This window comes from Durio zibethinus, unplaced genomic scaffold (assembly GCF_047325235.1).
Source record: "Durio zibethinus cultivar Kanyao isolate XHJ-2024 unplaced genomic scaffold, ASM4732523v1 HiC_scaffold_203, whole genome shotgun sequence".
NCBI classification, from domain to species: domain Eukaryota; kingdom Viridiplantae; phylum Streptophyta; class Magnoliopsida; order Malvales; family Malvaceae; genus Durio; species Durio zibethinus.
This window is the reverse complement of record NW_028322826.1, coordinates 7,501-29,310: the sequence shown is the minus strand read 5'-3', so window position 1 is coordinate 29,310 and position 21,810 is coordinate 7,501. Positions and strand designations below refer to the sequence as shown.

Sequence of the window (21,810 nt, the reverse complement as noted above, 5' to 3'; positions counted from 1 at the left end):
ATTAGGTTTATCGTTGGATGAACTGCATTGCTGATATTGACCCCAAAAAAGAAACGGTAGGTACAGCTAGTCCGTGAACAGCCAACCATCGCACTGTAAAAATTGGATAGGTTCGATCTATGGTCATTGGGTCCTCCTAAAAAGATCTACTAAATTCATCGAGTTGTTCCAAAGAATCAAAACGGCCGGTTATTAATGGAATTCCTTGTCGGCTCTCTGTAAAATACTCGTTTGGACGAGGGCTTCCAAACACATCATAAGCTAAACCTGTGCTGACGAATAACCAACCCGCAATGAATAGGGAAGGTATAGTAATACTATGAATGATCCAGTATCGAATACTGGTAATAATATCAGCAAAAGAACGTTCTCCTGTGCTTCCAGACATGCTGAGCTCCGCATATTCTTGTAGGGGATCGATTCCGTAAAAGATGAGATCAGTAAACGGAAATTCACTGAAATTCAATCTTTGTGAGATCGTCAATATTGTACCAAAGGTATTTTTAGAGTATACCGAATCAGTATAGCTATCCTTCTTCTGACACAGCAACGCAATTTCAAACAGTATATCGACATGAAGTGCTAGATAATTTCTTTCTTCTTCTTGCTTGTCGATGTATAACCACGTATCATGCGATAGAAAATTCCTCAAATTCCTGGAATATAATATAGGGGATTCTATTATTGGTTTGGGGCTAGAAACGGAAGATCAGGTAACCCGTGAATCCAACAAGTTTATAATAATTCATGAAGGAAATTATCATATTTCCGCAAGTCAATTAGATGCGAAATCTAAAAATTGACTTTTTTTCGTAATTGCATAAGAGGTTTTGTTTTTTGTTGTAAGCCCTCCTTTTTTTATTTTAAGGAATTGCTTAGTCGTCTAGTAACAAGTAAGAGTAGTCGATAGTATTAGATATAGATAAAAAAAAGAGCAAGGAATAAAAAAAAAATTCTACTAATCAATATTTGTGAGGCGGCCTTTCTTGTATTCTTGTATTAGATCCAAAGGTTTTTTCTTGACCTAACTACAAAGATGATGAATCTATTTCTTTTTCTTTTCTACTCTTGTCCTGCCGCTCTATTTTTGTGAATACCGTTTAGAATGATTGATGAATCAAAAAATTTCAATTGAACTTATTCTTTCAATTGGTATTTTTGCTTATCCCCGTCTCTTTTAAAAATTGAAACTTAGGTAAGTGCTTTATAAACATATGTATAAAAAGAACATATTTCATTTAGCTCCTTCATGCCTACTCTAACTAGTTATTTCGGTTTTTTACTAGCGGCTTTAACTATAACCTCAGCTCTATTTATTGGTCTGAGTAAGATACGACTTATTTGAAAATTAATTGAATGAACGAACAATTAATAAAAACAAAGTTTTCTGTCCTATTCCATATATTCTATAGTTCCTTACCGTGTTAATTATCAATTATTAGTTATTGATATTCATGGGCAATAGAGATTAATATTTAGGGATAGATATTACCTTTCTTTTTCTCCTTTCAAATAAATTGAAATGATTGAAGTTTTTCTATTTGGAATCGTCTTAGGTCTAATTCCTATTACTTTGGCTGGATTATTCGTAACCGCATATTTACAATACATACGTGGTGATCAGTTGGACCTTTGATTAATTAACATCTCTTTTTTTGACTGACCCCTTTAATTTTAATTTAATTAATTTAATTCAAGGAGGTCAAATTCGAATTGCTGTTCAATTTTTTTTTTTTTTTTTTTTTTTTCAGTTCGGTGTAATTTTCGACTTAACAAGAGCGGAATCACGCTCTGTAGGATTTGAACCTACGACATTGGGTTTTGGAGACCCACGTTCTACCGAACTGAACTAAGAGCGCTTTCTTATCATAATAAATAAGACTGTAAAAAAGAGGATTCTTTTATTTTATAACCCCAATACATCGTGCACACCTATACTATCATATATCATATATAATATGAGAAAATGATAGATTATGTATGCTTAATTTTAATCAATCTAAAACTAAAATGGCTCCCTCCTTACTGCTCAAAGGAGAAGTAATAGGTAGGGATGACAGGATTTGAACCCGTGACATTTTGTACCCAAAACAAACGCGCTACCAAGCTGCGCTACATCCCTTTCAATTGGCCTACGATGTTATTGTAGAGAATCCCTGTCTTGTTTTCCACACCCTTATTTCATCTATTGATATACAAAAATTATCTTTCCATTTCCTCTTTTTGGTCTCATATCATATAACAACCATATAATGAATAATAAATGAATCTTTTTGGCGGGAATTCTCAGGCAGAAAGGGACCTATTTTGCTGTTTTAAGAAAAGGAAAATCTTATCTATCGAATCATTGTACATTTAAATTTTAATTTTGAATTAGGAATTCCGGGTACAAATATACAAATACAAGTGGTCTTTAACCACACATACATGTGATTATATATGTATTACCATAATGTATGTAATACGATAAAGAAGGAGGATTTTAAATGCGAGATCTAAAAACATATCTTTCCGTAGCACCGGTACTAAGTACTCTCTGGTTCGGTTCTTTAGCGGGTTTATTGATAGAGATCAATCGTTTCTTCCCGGATGCGTTAACATTCCCTTTTTTTTAATTCTAGTTATTGTCGCGGGACGGGGTGAAAAAGATTAGATCGATATACAATCAAATATCTGTGACTAATCTCTCGCCCCCCCTTGACTTTAGTTGTTTTTAGAATTATAATTATATAAGAAATGAATTCTAATTATATAAGAAATAATTCTATTTAGTTTTTTTAGAATTCTAATTATATAAGAATTATATAAAATAAATAAGGAAGGTAGAACGAAAAAAGTGGATTGAACCTCAACAAAACTTGGGTTCAAGCTCCAATTAAATTACTAGTAGAGCGAAAAGAGAAATGTGGCTGGAACAACAGTATCCTACAAGATACTTAAAGAAAATACCGTACTGTGATTCTAAATCGAGTTAGAAATCATTGTATTACTTATTTACTATTAGTATAATACATATTGATTTACTATATTGATTGCAATTGATTGCAACGAAATCTTTCAGGATTTGGTTTTGAGTTAGCAACTTTTATTTATTTATTTTCATTCCTTTCTTCTTCACTTTTGATCGGAAAATAGAAGAGTTGGGTGAATTAAAAACTCAAAGGGGGTTCATGGCCAAGAGTAAAGATGTCCGAGTAACGATTATTTTGGAATGTACCAGTTGTGTTCGAAACGTCGTTAATAAGGAATCAACGGGCATTTCCAGGTATATTACTCAAAAAAATCGACACAATACGCCTAGTCGATTGGAATTGAAGAAATTCTGTTCCTATTGTTACAAACATACAATTCACGGGGAGATAAAGAAATAAATCGAATCAAGTACTCGTATGTCAACCCTTCCCGAGAATATGAGAAAATAGGACATTAGGTATTTAGGTAACATTAGGTATTTAGTATGAGAAAATAGGACATTAGGTATTCAGGTATAATAATATATATTATATAATATATTAAGTAATATTAAGTATATAATTAGTTAGATATAATATATAACTAATATATAACAAATATTTTATTTATATATTAGTCTATATTTGTATTTCCTTGTCTATTCCACGCTTTCTTTTTAAAGTGAAGTTTTTAGTTTTAAATTATTCGATATGCACGTTAATAAATTTTTAACCTTTTTAACCTGGTATATGATTGTATCAATATTCTTTTATTTTTTTTTATTCTATTTTTTATTTAGTTCTTATTTTTTTAATAATTTTTTTCTTTATTCTCGAGTCAATTATTTATTTTTTTAGTTTACCGTCTTCGAATGATTTTTAGTTTACAGTCTTCGAATGATTAGGAGTTGGATTTTCATTGATTAGGAATTAGATTTTTAATATCACTAACTATTTTTTTTTTTATTTTCTATTCGTGCATAATGATTATTTTAATATTGTTAATTTTAATATTGTTGTTAATTTTAATATTGTTAATATTGTATTATTTATTATATTGTATGATTTATTCATTACTATATTTTTTAGTTATTACTATATTTTGTATTTATTACTATATTTCATTATTTATTTCTTATTTTATTAATTATTTATTATTTTCGTGTCGGTTCTATATATATTTATAAATTATATTTATTTATTATTTATGTATTATCACAGTTATAGATATTTATTTAAATTATATTTATATATTAAATATATTAAAATATTAAATTATATTTATATTTTATATATTAAATATATTAAAATATGAAATTATATTTATATATATTTATAAATTATATTTATTTATTATTTATGTATTATCACAGTTATAGATATTTATTTAAATTATATTTATATATTAAATATATTAAAATATTAAATTATATTTATATTTTATATATTAAATATATTAAAATATGAAATTATATTTATATATTAAATATATTAAAATATGAAATTATATTTATATATTAAATATATTAAAATATGAAATTATATTTATATATTAAATATATTAAAATATGAAATTATATTTATATATTAAATATATTAAAATATGAAATTATATTTAAATAAATATCTATAAATAATATAATAATAAAATAAACTAATAAAATAAACAAATAAATAATAAATAAATAATTAAAATAAACTAATAAAATAAACAAATAAATAAGAAATAAATAATAAATAAATAATACAATAATAAAAAAAACAAAGCAAATCGTATTTATTCTATTAATTCTATAATTTGAATTTGATCCGATCAAAATAGGATTTTAGAAAAGGATAGGATAGGATTATTTTTAGAAATAAGGAATAAAGAAATGATGGATAAATACAAGCGATCTTTTCGTAGGCGTTTGCCCCCGATCCAATCGGGGGATCGAATTGATTATAGAAACATGAGTTTAATTAGTCGATTTATTAGTGAACAAGGAAAAATCTTATCTAGGCGAGTAAATAGATTGACTTTAAAACAACAACGATTAATTACTATTGCTATAAAACAAGCTCGTATTTTATCTTCGTTACCCTTTATTAATAATGAGAAACGATTTGAAAGAAGGGAGTCGACCGCTAGAACTAGAACCAGAAATGAGAAACGATTTGAAAGAAGAGAGTCGACCGCTAGAACTACTGCTCTTAGAACCAGAAATAAATAGGCTTACCCTTCAATTGACTCAAAATTATCAAACGTAGACTGATGCTTTATTCAAAAAATCTGATAATCAAAATTGTCGTGTCGTAAGAAAAAAGAAATAAATAAAAGAATCGAATCGGGTTGGGGAAGAAAAATAAATTTTTTTTTTTTTTATTGAGCGTCTTCGCTCATCTTGTTTTCTTGTTTTGATGACCTTATCAGAATTTTTTTATCATATTAATTTCTACTCTACCTCCCTCGAGTTCATTCTCGAGGGAACCCCATTTCATTTAAAGCATTTCGGTGGATTCCTTCCGATCTCCTTATTTTATAATCTCGTTGGAAATCATATAAAGACAATTCCTATTTGAGATAGCTATTTGTGCAAGTATTTTACGATTAAGAAGCAACTGTTTCTTGTACCGATTTTTTATTAATCTACTATAATTATAGGATACCCCCATTCCTCGAATTCCTGCATTTATTCGAGTGATCCACAAACGACGAAAATATCTTTTTTTCCTATCTCTATCCCGATCAGCCGAAACCAAAGCTCTTACTCTTTGTCTCCGAGCTATATATCCCTCTTTCATTCTGGTCATTGAATAAAAGAAATTTTGATGAATAACTAATTCTTTCTTTCAGTTATTCTTTTCTAGTCTATTAATAACAAAACGGATTCTTCCAATGTATAAAATAAAAATTCCAATGGCTTTTGCTACTATAACCGTCCCGCCCACGATTTTTCCTTTTTTCTAGGCATTTCATTTCGCCTTGAAATAAGAAATTGTATTGATACTAGGTATCAAAAAAAGCATATTAACTAAAATAAAGGAGTAAATAGAAATGGATAAATAAATAGTGGGTTCCATCGTTTCTATGGTTACTTCTTAAACGGTGAGGTCCCCTCTATACACCGGAGCTCATTCCTTCATTTAACATTTAATTGGTAACTTGTACAGTTCACACTCTTCGGCTCTACTCATAAATTTTTCAGTAATAGATCTTTCACAACGAGATCTATCTTATACAGTAACGGTATGTAATTAGGAGGATTAATTGGGTAGCTGACCCTGTTAGTCCGTTCTTTGCAAGAGTCGAAGCATAATCTTTTTGCTTTTTAAATAGGATTTTCCCCGCTTAATGGATAAGCATTTGCTACCAATGGGGAATTTTTAAAAAATTCCAAGATTGGATTTGCGCCAATGGAAACCATAAATTTCATACACAATAGAAGGATATGGTAGATCTATCTTTTTTAGATAGTGAACGGAAGAACCCCATTCTATTCACTGGTACTGATCGTTGATACTGAAAAATTGTTTCCTTTTTCTCAGCCCATGATCTGAACAAGTCGCACATACACCCTAGTACATCTTCCTCGGCGCTGAGGACATCCCCGAAGAGCAGGGGCTTTCGTGACATTTCTAATTGGCTGTCTTGCATTTCTAATAAGTTGTTTAATAGTTGGCATGCTGAATCATATACAATCATATACATAATAGACTGGTTTAGATCGATCCTAACCAGATGATTATGAATTACTTCTTTTTCTCTTTAATAGATTAATAAAATATTAATCTATTAAAGAGAAAAAGAAGGAAAGGAATAAGAGGGATTAAATCAATCTAAATCAAAATTAAATGGTGTTCCATTGTCGTCAAATGGTGGTCTTCCATTGCCATTGTCGTCAAATGGTGGTCTTCCATTGCCATTGTCGTCAAATGGTGGTCTTCCATTGCCATTGTCGTCAAATGGTGGTCTTCCATTGCCATTGTCGTCAAATGGTGGTCTTCCATTGCCATTGTCGTCAAATGGTGGTCTTCCATTGCCATTGTCGTCAAATGGTGGTCTTCCATTGCCATTGTCGTCAAATGGTGGTCTTCCATTGCCATTGTCGTCAAATGGTGGTCTTCCATTGCCATTGTCGTTAACTAGTCTCCATTTTTTATTCACTATAGGTTTGTTATTCACTATAGGTTTGTTATTCACTATAGGTTTGTTATTCACTATAGGTTTTTCATTCACTATAGGTTTTTCATTCACTATAGGTTTTTCATTCACTATAGGTTTTTCATTCACTATAGGTTTGTTATTCACTATAGGTTTTTCATTCACTATAGGTTTTTCATTCACTATAGGTTTTTCATTCACTATAGGTTTTTCATTCACTATAGGTCTCGATTCTGTACGCACTATATGATCCACAATTCCATGATCTTTGGCTTCTTTTGCTGACATAAAATTATCTCTTTCCATGTCTTTGTTTATAACCCATCGGGGCTGGCCCGTTCTTTGTACATAAGCCTCTATGATGTCTTCTTGCATTTTCATTACTTCGTCTGTTTCCATGACCCAGTCTTTGAAGCCATCATCCTTAAGCATACTAATAGGTTGATGGATCATTACCCTGATGATATAACATACTTCTAACTCACATAATGAGGCGAGAAGAATAGCTATAGAATTGAACAACCGTACAGGCATTTTTTGCGCATTGCATACGGCTTTACAATTGCATACGGCTTTACAATGGAATTCTCTTTTTTCTTTCATCGAAAAAAAGAGAAAATATAGAGTCTATTAGACCCAGATTAATAAATAATCCAATTACCATCCTTCTTTTTCTTTTTTTTTCGGAAAAGTTTAAAAATACTATGATGGCTCCGTTGCTTTATATATTTATTTCGTCTGTGATTCAGCAATCCCAAAGTTTCTTTTTTTTTTTGAAAAAAAAAAAAGAAAGAAAAAAAATAGTCTTTTTTTTTTTCGTACTCTTTCATAACATAAATATTGTTAATAGCCTCTGGTAGGAAAAGAAAAAAAGTTTGTGACGCCTGAGATGGGCCCACGATAGCTAAGATCAAATTGGAAATGCCCCTTCTCTCATACTACTCTTTCGATACATAATCTAATATTTTTTTTTGAAAAAAAAAAAAAGAAATAAAAAAAAAATTTCATATCGAATTCAAAGTGCCATGCTATTATTACTTACTAATTCATATTTCATATGGCGAAGGCATAGTCTTCTTTTTTCTTTCCATCAATAAAAAAAAAAAAACTCATTGGCGCCGAGCGTGAGGGAATGCTCTGCGTTTGGTAATTTCTCCTCCGACCAAGAGAAAAGCTGCGATTGAAGCGGTCAATCCCATGGCTAGTGTATGCACATCTGGTTCCACTGCTTGCATAGTATCAAAAAGAGATAATCCAGATACTATCCCTCCGCCAGGAGAGTTTATAAAAAAAAACAGGTCTCGGCTATTACTCTCTATACTGAGATAGATCATAATACCCGCAAGTTGATTCGAGGTCTGGATATCAAGCTCTTTGCCCAAAAAAAGCAATCTTTCTCGATAAATTCGGTTGATTAGGATAAAATTGTATCCCTTAGTAGCCGTACAGGCACCTTTTGATGCATACGGTTCAACAAAAATTGCGAAAAAAAATCAATGTGTAGATTCCAGCCATCCTTTGTTTTTTCTAGTCGGACCTTTCTAACTTCTAATTTCTAATGAAGGGGCTTTTTCTTACATTTTTTAAATAAAATGAAATTTAAAATTAAATTAAAGAAAGATGAGTTTTGGCCCGTTTTCCTATAATATAGAAAAAATTCGCTAAACTTATTGCACAAACTTTTCATTGATCCATTTTTTTTTCATTGCGATTCAATCCAAATCACGATGTCATTTTCTTGTTCCTGAATGGGGTTCGTCAATTTTTTATTCAATTTTTTTAGGTTTATGCTCTACTCCGAGTAAAGATCTGCCCGATTTTTATTTGCACATATAGGACAAATGACCCAATACCACGTCTTTTTGCTATGATTTCATTTCCTTTTTTTATTTTAATTTAATTCCTTTTTCTTTCATGTTTTTCGCCAAATATTCAACGTATTTCCCATATTATTCGATTGATTAACAGTTTGAAATCGCTCTTATTTATAATTAAAAAAAAAAAGAAAAATTATGATTATGATATAGGTGGTAATCATAAATATATTACCAATTGGGTTTTTTCTAAACGGAGCCTGGATACTTCATTTTATCAGTCCAACCAAGCCAACCATAAATCATTCTAATTGAAAATATTAATCTGGATACACCCCCATGAAATGGATCTCTAATTGCACTTCATTACACTTCCCGCTACAAATTTTTGATAATTCAATCAATCTTTTTGGGGCGAAACAGGGGATATCTCGATCGGGCGAGAGAACGGGGGAATCCCATATGACCCAATATATTTGACAAGTCGCACTATATGTCAACCCAGCTTGCATCGTTATCTCCCGGAACTTGAAAAGGAACTTTTGGAATACCAACAGGCATAAAGTAAAAAGAATGTAAAATTATATTTCGCTTTGATTGTGGAAGCGTAATACGTAATGTAATACGTAATAATGGTCTTATCTTAATAATATGTAATATTATATTTCACTTTGATTGTGGAAGCGTAATACGTAATGTAATACGTAATAATGGTCTTATCTTAATAATATGTAATATTATAATATGTAATATTATATTTCACTTTGATTGTGGAAGCGTAATACGTAATGTAATACGTAATAATGGTCTTATCTTAATAATATGTAATATTATAATATGTAATATTATATTTCACTTTGATTGTGGAAGCGTAATACGTAATGTAATACGTAATAATGGTCTTATCTTAATAATATGTAATAATGGTCTTAATAATATGGGCCTTTATCATATTTTATACATAGATAGACTAAGGCCATAAAATAAAGAAAGGCGGAATGAATGAAAGAGAATTCTTACGAATAGGTCCTTTGAATGATGAACAAATAGGGATGCATTCATTCATAAAAAATAGGATCAACCCCCATTGCGTATTGATACTTATCGAGTATAGAATAGATCTGCTTCTCTTTTTTCTTCTGAGCCGAATTCTTCCCTTATTACTAATGGAATAGAACAAACATTAATCCTTTCTCCGAAAGAATCCACCGAAAAGGGGAGGTATTCCAATGCAATAAAGTTACATAGTGTCTATTTTTCGTTGATTTGATAAAGGGGTATTTCCATGGGTTTGCCTTGGTATCGTGTTCATACTGTCGTATTGAATGATCCCGGTCGCTTGCTTTCTGTTCATATAATGCATACAGCTCTGGTTGCTGGTTGGGCCGGTTCAATGGCTCTATATGAATTAGCTGTTTTTGATCCCTCCGATCCCGTTCTTGATCCAATGTGGAGACAAGGTATGTTCGTTATACCCTTCATGACTCGTTTAGGAATAACCAATTCATGGGGCGGTTGGAGTATTACGGGGCGGACTATAACAAATCCGGGTATTTGGAGTTACGAAGGTGTGGCCGGAGCACATATTGTGTTTTCTGGCTTGTGCTTCTTGGCAGCTATCTGGCATTGGGTATATTGGGATCTAGAAATTTTTTGTGATGAGCGCACAGGAAAACCCTCTTTGGATTTGCCCAAGATTTTTGGAATTCATTTATTTCTCTCAGGAGTGGCTTGCTTTGGCTTTGGCGCATTTCATGTAACAGGATTGTATGGTCCTGGAATATGGGTGTCCGACCCTTATGGACTAACCGGAAAGGTACAACCTGTAAATCCAGCGTGGGGCGTGGAAGGTTTTGATCCTTTTGTTCCGGGAGGAATAGCCTCTCATCATATTGCAGCAGGGACATTGGGCATATTAGCGGGCTTATTCCATCTTAGTGTCCGTCCGCCCCAACGTTTATACAAAGGATTACGTATGGGAAATATTGAAACCGTCCTTTCCAGTAGTATAGCTGCTGTCTTTTTTGCAGCTTTTGTTGTTACTGGAACTATGTGGTATGGTTCAGCAACTACCCCCATCGAATTATTTGGTCCTACTCGTTATCAATGGGATCAAGGATACTTCCAGCAAGAAATATATCGAAGGGTTAGTGCTGGGTTAGCCGAAAATCAAAGTTTATCAGAAGCTTGGTCTAAAATTCCTGAAAAATTAGCTTTTTATGATTACATTGGCAATAATCCGGCAAAAGGAGGATTATTCAGAGCGGGTTCAATGGACAACGGGGATGGAATAGCCGTTGGGTGGTTAGGACACCCTATCTTTAGAGATAAAGAAGGGCGTGAACTTTTTGTACGTCGTATGCCTACTTTTTTTGAAACATTTCCGGTTGTTTTGGTAGACGGAGACGGAATTGTTAGAGCGGATGTTCCTTTTAGAAGGGCAGAATCGAAGTATAGTGTCGAACAAGTAGGTGTAACTGTTGAGTTCTATGGTGGCGAACTCAATGGAGTGAGTTATAGTGATCCTGCTACTGTGAAAAAATATGCTAGACGTGCTCAATTGGGTGAAATTTTTGAATTAGATCGTGCTACTTTGAAATCCGATGGTGTTTTTCGTAGCAGTCCAAGGGGTTGGTTTACTTTTGGGCATGCTTCGTTTGCTTTGCTTTTCTTCTTCGGACACATTTGGCATGGTGCTAGAACCCTGTTCAGAGATGTTTTTGCCGGTATTGATCCAGATTTGGATGCTCAAGTGGAATTTGGAGCATTCCAAAAACTTGGAGATCCAACTACAAGAAGACAAGTAGTCTGATGCAAGATTGCTTTGTTATTTTTCGCTTCTATTTTCTGTTTGTGATTTGACATAGGCTGCTGTAAAAATCTTGATTAAAATCGCTGCCTTTTCTTTGATTCTTGTTCTTTCGTTATTTTATTCGGGAGATGATTCTAAATAAATAGGTACGGAAGCTATAATTGTAAACCACGATCGAATTTATGGAAGCATTGGTTTATACATTCCTCTTAGTATCTACTCTAGGGATAATTTTTTTCGCTATCTTTTTTCGAGAACCGCCTAAAGTTCCAACTAAAAAAATGAAATGATTTTTCATTATCTCAATTGAAGTAATGAGCCTCCCAATATTATATTGGGAGGCTCATTACTTCAATTAGTCCCCGTGTTCCTCGAATGGATCCCTTAATTGTTGAGAGGGTTGCCCAAAGGCAGTATATAAGGCGTACCCAGTAAAACTTACAAGTAAACCAGATATAGAGATGGCGACTAAAGTTGCTGTTTCCATTATTATATAATTATATAAATAATATATATAAATATAAATATAAATAATATAAATATAAATATAATTTCAAGATCACAATGGATCTATGATAAGATCGTTTATTTACAGCGGAATGATATACAAAGTCAACAGATCTCACTGAATACAAAATAAGATTTATGGCTACACAAACCGTTGAGGGTAGTTCTAGATCTGGTCCAAGACGAACTGTTGTAGGGGATTTTTTGAAACCATTGAATTCGGAATATGGTAAAGTAGCTCCTGGATGGGGAACGACTCCTTTGATGGGTGTCGCAATGGCTTTATTTTCGATATTCTTATCTATTATTTTGGAGATTTATAATTCTTCCGTTTTACTGGATGGAATTTCGCTGAATTAGATTCACAAGAACCACGAAGCCTCGCTTTTCAATACAAAAAGTGAAACTTTTAGTTCTCGGATTTTTTTTAGCCCATTCTATTTTGGTAGTTCGACCGCGAAATTTTTTTTGTTTCTGTATTTCCGGAATATGAGTGTGTGACTTGTTATAATTGATCCTATTGATAGTACAGAAAATGGGTCTGTCCTCTTGATCGAGATAGTTTTATCCCGTCGGATAGCCATTCTAGTATCTGGAGCACGGAATATATGAAATGGATCACGAAGTATTCGAACTATGATTCATACTTAATATTCAAACCTCGCGGCCGGACTCAAAAAAAAAAAAAATTTTCAAAGAAAGAGGTTTTTTATTTATAAATCGAGAAATTTTTTCTTCTTTCAAACTCTCATTTAGTTTATGCTTATTTTGATCAAAGGACAAACCTTTCTTTTCTTTGTATTTTTATTTATTATATCTATTCTATTCATTGAATAAGTGATGATCCAATAATTCTTACTCAAAGAATCTTTGGACTTAGTTTGAAGGTTTTATTGAATCATCGCGGTTCTGGTATGAATCTGAAGTTTCAATTGATTCATAGGGTCTTAACAAGAGAATTCCTATTAAAAATAAAGAAAACAAGAATAAAGCCACATTCCATATAAATAACAAATCAAAGCAAAGAAAAAGAAAAGAAATAAGTAGGTAAATAGAAGATTCAAGAGGCCTGATCAACATAAAGACGAATGCGCCGACTTGATTTTTTGGCATTATAATTACAACTACAAAAAAGAGCTTTCGGATTTTTACTCTTTTGTGTCTTCAGATAAAATTGAATGAAAAGATTAAGAAGTTTCAAACTTTCTATTCCATATCCGTTTCAGCTATTATTTGGGTGTTTTTGTTTGAGCTGTACGAGATGAAATTCTCATATACGGTTCTCAGGGGGGGAGTCCTCTTGGTTTACCTATCTCAATAAAGTCTATGATTGGTTCGAAGAACGCCTCGAGATTCAGGCGATTGCAGATGATATAACTAGTAAATATGTTCCTCCTCATGTTAACATATTTTATTGTCTAGGAGGAATTACGCTTACTTGTTTTTTGGTACAAGTAGCTACAGGATTTGCTATGACTTTTTACTATCGTCCAACCGTTACTGAGGCTTTTACTTCTGTTCAATACATAATGACTGAAGCTAACTTTGGTTGGTTAATCCGATCAGTTCATCGATGGTCGGCAAGTATGATGGTCTTAATGATGATCCTGCACGTATTTCGTGTCTATCTCACTGGTGGTTTTAAAAAACCTCGCGAATTGACTTGGGTTACAGGCGTGGTTCTGGCTGTGTTGACTGCATCTTTTGGTGTAACAGGTTATTCCTTACCTTGGGACCAAATTGGTTATTGGGCAGTCAAAATCGTAACAGGCGTTCCGGAAGCTATTCCGGTAATAGGATCGCCTTTGGTAGAGTTATTGCGTGGAAGTGCTAGTGTGGGACAATCCACTTTGACCCGTTTTTATAGTTTACACACTTTTGTATTACCCCTTCTTACTGCTGTATTTATGTTAATGCATTTCCTAATGATACGTAAGCAAGGCATTTCTGGTCCTTTATAGAGAATATAGACCATAGCTATATTGTAACCAATCATTTATCTTATTACTTGCCAATCATTTATCTTATTACTTGGGGGAGGAACAATAGTATTTCATTGCTACAAATATGGATTGTTGAAAAAAAAAAAAAAATAAGACATGTATTTGGATATTTCCTTTCAACTCCACAATATTCTATTATTTATTTGATATGACATGAATAGTTGAAGGGAATTCCCCGAAGAGAAAATGGATTATGGGAGTGTGTGACTTGAACTATTGATTGGGCCATGCAGAAATATGCCTTTATCTGCTACATTGGAATTCACAACCAAATGTGTCTTTGTTCCAACCACCGTGTAAGCCCCATACAAAGGATAGGCTGGTTCGCTTGAAGAGAATCTTTTCTATGATCAGACCTGACGATGTCGTGTATGAACAGGGCTCCGTAAGATCCAGTAGAATAAGTGATTTGGCATAATGCAAATTAGATTTTATTTATTTATTTTTATTTTTTTTTTACTTTCTTATCTTAATAGTATGAAAATACATTCATTTCTTCTGCATCGACCCGATTTATTATTATTATACTATCGGAGTGAAACAAGGGATCTAAAGAAGAGCAAAGGCTAGACTATATTAGTAACAAGTAAATCCTTTGTATGTAAAAAATCTCGATATATTTTTGGGATAAAGGTGAATCGCAAGGCCTAAGACGACCCAGAAAGCACTTGATCACGATCAACTTTGTACGCCTACTTGGGTATTGAGCATTTACCTGTAAAAATGGCATTCCTTGGAATGTATAGTTGCAACTTCGTAAAATGGAATCAGGTAACTTTTTTCTTACATATGAAATCATTCATATATGTGTGGATAACATATAGATTCATTTTATATGTATCCGTTTGTATCCATTTGATTCGATTGATTTTTGCTTGAGCCGGATGATGAAAAATTATCATGTCCGGTTCCTTCGGGGGATGGATCTAGAAAAATTCACCTATCCTAATAACAAAAAAACCTGACTTGAACGATCCTGTATTAAGAGCTAAATTAGCTAAAGGTATGGGTCATAATTATTATGGGGAACCCGCATGGCCCAATGATCTTTTATATATTTTTCCAGTAGTAATTCTCGGTACTATTGCTTGTAACGTAGGCTTAGCGGTTCTAGAACCTTCAATGATTGGTGAACCCGCGGATCCATTTGCAACTCCTTTGGAAATATTACCTGAATGGTATTTCTTTCCTGTATTTCAAATACTTCGTACAGTACCTAACAAGTTATTGGGTGTTCTTTTAATGGTTTCAGTACCTGCGGGATTATTAACAGTACCTTTTTTGGAAAATGTTAATAAATTCCAAAATCCATTTCGTCGTCCAGTAGCGACAACCGTTTTTTTGATTGGTACTGCGGTGGCCCTTTGGTTGGGTATTGGAGCAACATTACCGATTGATAAATCCCTAACTTTAGGTCTTTTTTAAATTGAATCAATTTTAAAATAAAATATCATGATGTGCGTATCTAGGGAGTAGTCACTTCAAAGTCAAAGTGAATTCTCCCTAGATACATTTATTCAATTCTGGTCCCAATATATGGATTGTGCTGAAGGTTCAAAATCCATTTTCGTTTTTTTTTTTTTTTTCTAATTTTCTAAAGTAAAAAAAAAAAAAATGAAATAAATCCTAAATCCAATGGATTTAAAATTTTGGTAAATCAATTTCGCAATGCTTTTCTACTTCTTTTCTAGAATGCCCAATATTTGTTTTACATCTTCTATGCGAAAGTGTTCAATTTTCATAAGGTCTTCTTGACTGTTATTCAAAAGGTCCAATAATGTATGTATATTGGACTTTTTGAGACAATTATAGATCCTGGGAGGCAATTCTGATTGGTCAATAAAAATATATTTCAATGCTATTTCTTTTTTCTTTTTTCTTAGTTTAGCTAATCTATCATGAAAAGGAAAAAAAGGTAAAGTAACGTTGTGTTGATTGTTTTCTAAATGTAAGTTTTCTTCTTCCGCATCTAGAAAGGGAATAAATAAATCAATCAAATTCCGAGAGGCTTCATGAAGTGCTTCTTTAGGAGTTAAACTTCCATTTGTCCATATTTCTAGAAAAAGTATCTCCTGTTTTTCATTATCATTCCCATAACAATGAATACTATGATTCGCATTTCGAACAGGCATGAATACAGCATCTATAGGATAACTTCCGTCGTGAAAGTTCTTTGGCGTTTTTATACCGTATCCTCTATTTCTCTCGATTTGTAATCCAATACACAAATCAATTGGTTCGGTTAGGCTAGCTATATGCTGTGTATTATCAACGATTTCCACAGAAGGCGGTAAGATGATGTCTTGAGCAGTTACATATCCGGGACCCTTGGCACAAATAAAGGCGTTACGAGTTCCATACAAATTACTTCTCAATACAATTGCTTTTAAATTCATTAAAATTTCATGTACTGATTCTTGAATACCTACTATGGTAGAATATTCGTGTGGTATTTTCTCAGATTTTGCACGTGTAATACATGTTCCTTCTATTTCTCCAAGCAAAGCTCTTCGCATCGCAATGCCTATTGTGTCGGCTTGGCCTTTCATAAGTGGAGACAGAATAAAGCGTCCATAATAAAGACGCTTACTATCTGTTCTTGATTCAACACACTTCCACTGCAGTGTCCGAGTAGAGACTTTTACTTTCTCTCGAACCATAGTAATATTATTTTATTTGATCAGATCATTGAATCATTTATTTCTCTTGAAATCTCTTTAGTGTTTATTTCTACACACGTTTTTTTTTAGGAGGTCTACAGCCATTATGTGGCATAGGGGTTACATCCCGTACGAAACTTAATAGTATACCACTTCTACGAATAGCTCGTAATGCTCCATCTCTTCCGAGACCAGGACCTTTTATCAGAACTTCCACTCGTCGCATACCTTGGTCTACTACTGCTCGAATAGCATTTCTCGCTGCGGTTTGAGCAGCAAAAGGAGTCCCTCTTCTTGGACCCTTGAATCCACAAGTACCGGCGGAGGAAGAAGAAATTACCTGACCCCGTACATCTGTAATAGTAACAATGGTATTGTTGAAACTTGCTTGAACATGAATAACTCCTTTTGGTATTCTACGTGCACTTTTCCGTGCACTACTGCGCCCATTCCTACGTGAACCAACTTTTGGTATAGGTTTTGCCATATTTTATCATTTCATAAGGATAAGTCAGAGATATATGGATATATCCATTTCATGTCAAAACAGATCTTCTATTTTTATTTGTTCATCGCTTTCTTTAAGATTAGTTTCTTTTCTTTAACTTTAAGGAGTTCTTTTTAGAATAGAAAGATTATCCTTGTCTCTGTTTATGTCTCGGGTTGGAACAAATTACGACAATTCGTCCCCTCCTACGGATTAGTCGACATTTTTCACAAATTTTACGAACGGAAGCCCTTATTTTCATAGTTGTTATTCCTTAAATTTTTCCGAATCTACTTATTGGAAGAAAATAAGTTTCTTGAAATTTTTGAACCTTGAATTGGATCCCCCTGAAAGGAATCTTGAAGTTGAAAAAACTACCTAATCGTTCGAATCCTTGTTGCGGAGTCTATAAATTATACGCCCCCTGGTTGAATCATAAGCACTTACTTCACTTTTGTTGACTCTATCCCACGGTGGTATACGTATAAAACTCGATCGGACCCTTCCTGAAACATAACCTAGAATCAGATCTTCATTATCTAAAGGAATCTGGAGTGGACGTGATTCACTAATTAAACCTCCATGAATCCATTTTTGTTCTTTTATTCCAGGTAAAACTTCCTTGACGTATCAACTACTGTAGGGCAGGAGGAGTTCTATTAGACAACCCGTGCTTTTTTTTTTCACAAATGGAAAGTTTCGGATTCGGATACAATTCGGATGTTAGACAGATTACCATATATAACACAAAATTTCTCCGCCGATTCCTTCTAGTCGAGCCTCCCGGTCTGTCATTATACCCCGAGAAGTAGAAAGAATTACAATCCCCATCCCGCCTAAAATTCTAGGAATTTGTTGATAGTTAGAATAGATTCGTAGACCGGGTCGACTGATCCGTCGTAAATTTAAAATAGTTCTATATGGTCCTTTCCTATTCCTTCTATGCCGTAGGGTTAAAACCAAAAAATATTTGTTTCTTTCCCGATGTTTCCTTATGTTATCGATAAAACCTTCTCGTAAAAGTATTTTAACAATGTTTTCAGTGATGTTAGTAGATCCTATTCGAATCGTTCCTTTTCTATTCATGTCAGCATTTCGTATAGAAGTTATTATGTCAGCAATAGTGTCCTTACCCATGGTAAACTAAAATTATTGTTGCTCCCGAATTTTGATATAACCAACATGTTCTTTTTTTTTTTTTACTTAGTAAAGGTATATACGTGAGACACAATCTACTAATTAATCTATGTCATTTAAATACTCTAATTTAAATACTATAACTATATTGAATTGAGGTCTCGTCTTATAATACCTCAGGAGCTAATGAAACTATTTTAGTGAAATTTAACTGTCTCAATTCCCCGGCGATCGCACCAAAAATTCGAGTTCCTTTTGGATTTCCTTTTTGATCAATGACAACTGCAGCATTGTCATCATATCGTATTATCATACCGTTGTCGCGTTTGAGTTCTTTACAAGTACGTACAATTACAGCTCTGATCACTTCTGATCTTTCTAGAGGTGCCTTTGGTACTGCTTTCTTGATCACAGCAACAATAACGTCACCAATATGAGCATATCGGCGATTACTAGCTCCTATGACTCGAATACACATTAATTCTCGGGCCCCGCTGTTATCTGCTACATTCAAATGGGTCTGAGGTTGAATCATTTTTTTTAATCTCTTCTTTCAATGGAACAAAGGACGAAGAAAAAAAGAAATATTGTTTGTCAAAAAAAAAAAAAAAAGGAAACCCGCAATTGTTTTTTTTATTCCCAAGACTTCTTTCCTTTGGTTCTATATTCCTATCCTGAAATAATGAATTGAGTTTTTATAGGCATTTTGGACGCCGCTATTGAAATAGCCTTTCTTGCTATATTTTCGGCTACTCCGCTCATTTCATAAAGTATTCTGCCCGGTTTAACGACAGCTACCCAATACTCGGGAGATCCTTTCCCCGAACCCATACGTGTTTCTGTAGATCTTACCGTAACTGGTTTGTCTGGAAATATACGTACCCATATTTTTCCACCACGGCGTACATTTCGTGTCATTGCGCGGCGCCCCGCTTCTATTTGTCTAGATGTAATCCAAGCGGGTTCAAGTGCTTGAAGAGCATATCTACCGAAACAAATGCGATTACCTCGATAAGATATTCCTTTCATTCTTCCTCTATGTTGGTTACGAAATCTGGTTCTTTTTGGGTTATAGTTGATGGTTGTTTATTAATTCCATCTCTACTACAGAACTGGACATGAGAGTTTCTTCTCATCCAGCTCCTCGCGAAAAAAATGACTAAAAAATATTTTATTTTATTCTTAAGATATATAGGTAGTTACTGAATAATAGATTGAATCCTGGGATTCTTTGCTTTGAGATTTTATCTGATCTATTTGAGATTTTATCTGATCTATTATAAATTTGTATATCTTGTTTGGATATATATTGGATATATATATAAGTAATTAAACATGGATTCTATTTATAGATAATGTCTTATCTTGTTTTTGTTATAATGTTATAACGAATCTTTATTTTGTTTTGTCTTTTTTTATCATATTCATCTCGGATCGACAAAAATTTAACAATCAAATAAAATGAAAATAAAATTTTTAAAATGAAAATAAAAAAAAAAAATGAAAATAAAATTTTTAAAATGAAAATAAAATTTTCGCGGGCGAATATTTACTCTTTCAATATCTATTTCAGTTGTCGGGTTAACTCATGACCTCTCAGAATCAGAACAGAATAAAAAGAAATGAAGTGGTCTCTGGTTTGTTCCGCCATCCTACCCGATAAATCATTAGGATTCGTTTTCAATAGAATCCTCTGCATTCACGGGTTCCGTCGTCCCCATCGCTTCTCGATTAATGCTTAGGTCTGAATTCTCCAATGGAGCCTTAATTTAATATTTAATAAAAATTTAATATTTAATAAAAATAAAAATTTAATATTTAATAAATAATATTTAATAAAAAAATTTGTTAATTTGTTCTTTAGTCAACCTTCTCAGTCTTTATTGACTTAAGGCTCTTGATTTTTTCTTCGATGAACAGATATTCATCTAATTATTGATGAATCTCTATTGATGCTCTATTACATTGCTCTTTATGAGATGCTTCGTAGACCTTACATATTGGAATCATATATCATTTCATTTCTATTTCTTTTTCTCTCTTTCTCTCATCCTTCTATTTATCCACATACTTTTTTATTTTGCTTCACAATTTAGATATATTCATAATCAGATTGGTTTTTTTTTACTTAACTTAATGCAAAAAAAAAGATTTCAGTTGCTATAATGATATGACCAATATATCATATCTTGACTGATTCTTTGGATCCAGATAATCCGAAGCGATGAGTTGGTTATTAGTGCTATAGTTATTAACTTATACTGTGGTTCGCCCATTTTTTTTTTTGAATCCTAAGCCTAAAAACCCAACGAGTCGCACACTAAGCATAGCAATTATATCAAATGATCAATCAAATTTTTATTTAACCTTATAGAATATAGAATTTAGAACTGCTCATTTTTTTATTGAACATAAAAAAATGAAAGAATTTGTCATTTTTTGTTCTATCGCAGAATAGAACGTAAAGACAAGTAGAGTCTTATTCTTATTATTCTTCATCTATAAATATCTATAAATATCCAAATTTTGATTCCTAATACCCCATAGATAGTTCGAACTCTATAGGAGCAATACTCAATTTTCGCTCCAATCGTTTGTAGAGGAACCCTACCTTCCCGGATCCATTCGACACGCGCAATTTCTTTTCCGTCGATACGCCCTGCAATTTGTATTTGAATTCCTTTTGTATCTGCTTGCTCAGTTAATTCAATAGCCTTTTTCATTGCTTTTCGAAATGAAACTCGATTCTTTAATTGTCCGGCTATAAATTCGGCAAGAATATTAGGGTGCCCGTAAGGATTTGCAATTCTTGTAATAGCAATCTTGAGTTTTCGGTTCATACAATTAAGTTCTTTTTGCACATTCATCTGTAGTTCTTTGAGTTTTCGCGGCCTATCTTCAATTAATAATTTAGGAAATCCCATATAGATTATGACCCGAATTAGATCAATTCCTTTTTGAATCTCTATACGTGCAATTCCCTCGACACCGGAAGATATTCTCATATTTTTTTGTACATAATTCTTGATATAGTCTCTTATTTTTTTATCTTCTTGTAGACCCTCGGAATAATTTTTAGGTTGTGCAAACCAAAGAGAATGATGACTTTGGGTTGTACCAAGTCTGAAACCAAGTGGATTTATTTTTTGTCCCATAATCCTCCACTGCTATATGTACTATATGTATTAGGATATGTCATATTTGTGTTCTTATTTATCCCTTTTATCCCTACGGGTTTTTTTGAGCATAGCATAAATCTGGCAATTGGTTGATATTCAATATATTTCAATACGAT

The 21,810-nt window shown here is 32.9% G+C and overlaps 1 protein-coding gene and 2 non-coding genes across 3 annotated transcripts; 1 reads left to right on the top strand and 2 right to left on the bottom strand.

Annotated features, from left to right (window-relative positions):
- Window positions 1-1,785: 1,785 nt before the first annotated feature.
- Window positions 1,786-1,859, bottom strand: TRNAW-CCA (transfer RNA tryptophan (anticodon CCA)). Its single transcript has one exon. It is a non-coding gene; the product is annotated as a tRNA-Trp (tRNA).
- A 189-nt stretch (window positions 1,860-2,048) lies between these two features.
- Window positions 2,049-2,122, bottom strand: TRNAP-UGG (transfer RNA proline (anticodon UGG)). The gene has a single exon. It is a non-coding gene; the product is annotated as a tRNA-Pro (tRNA).
- Window positions 2,123-12,322: 10,200 nt separating this feature from the next.
- On the top strand, window positions 12,323-14,432 carry LOC149509288 (cytochrome b6). Its single transcript, XM_089757748.1, has 2 exons — window positions 12,323-12,723; window positions 13,548-14,432. Exons 1-2 carry the CDS (start codon window positions 12,718-12,720, stop codon window positions 14,187-14,189), a joined length of 648 nt encoding a protein of 215 aa, XP_089613874.1. The 5' UTR covers window positions 12,323-12,717; the 3' UTR covers window positions 14,190-14,432.
- Window positions 14,433-21,810: the final 7,378 nt, after the last annotated feature.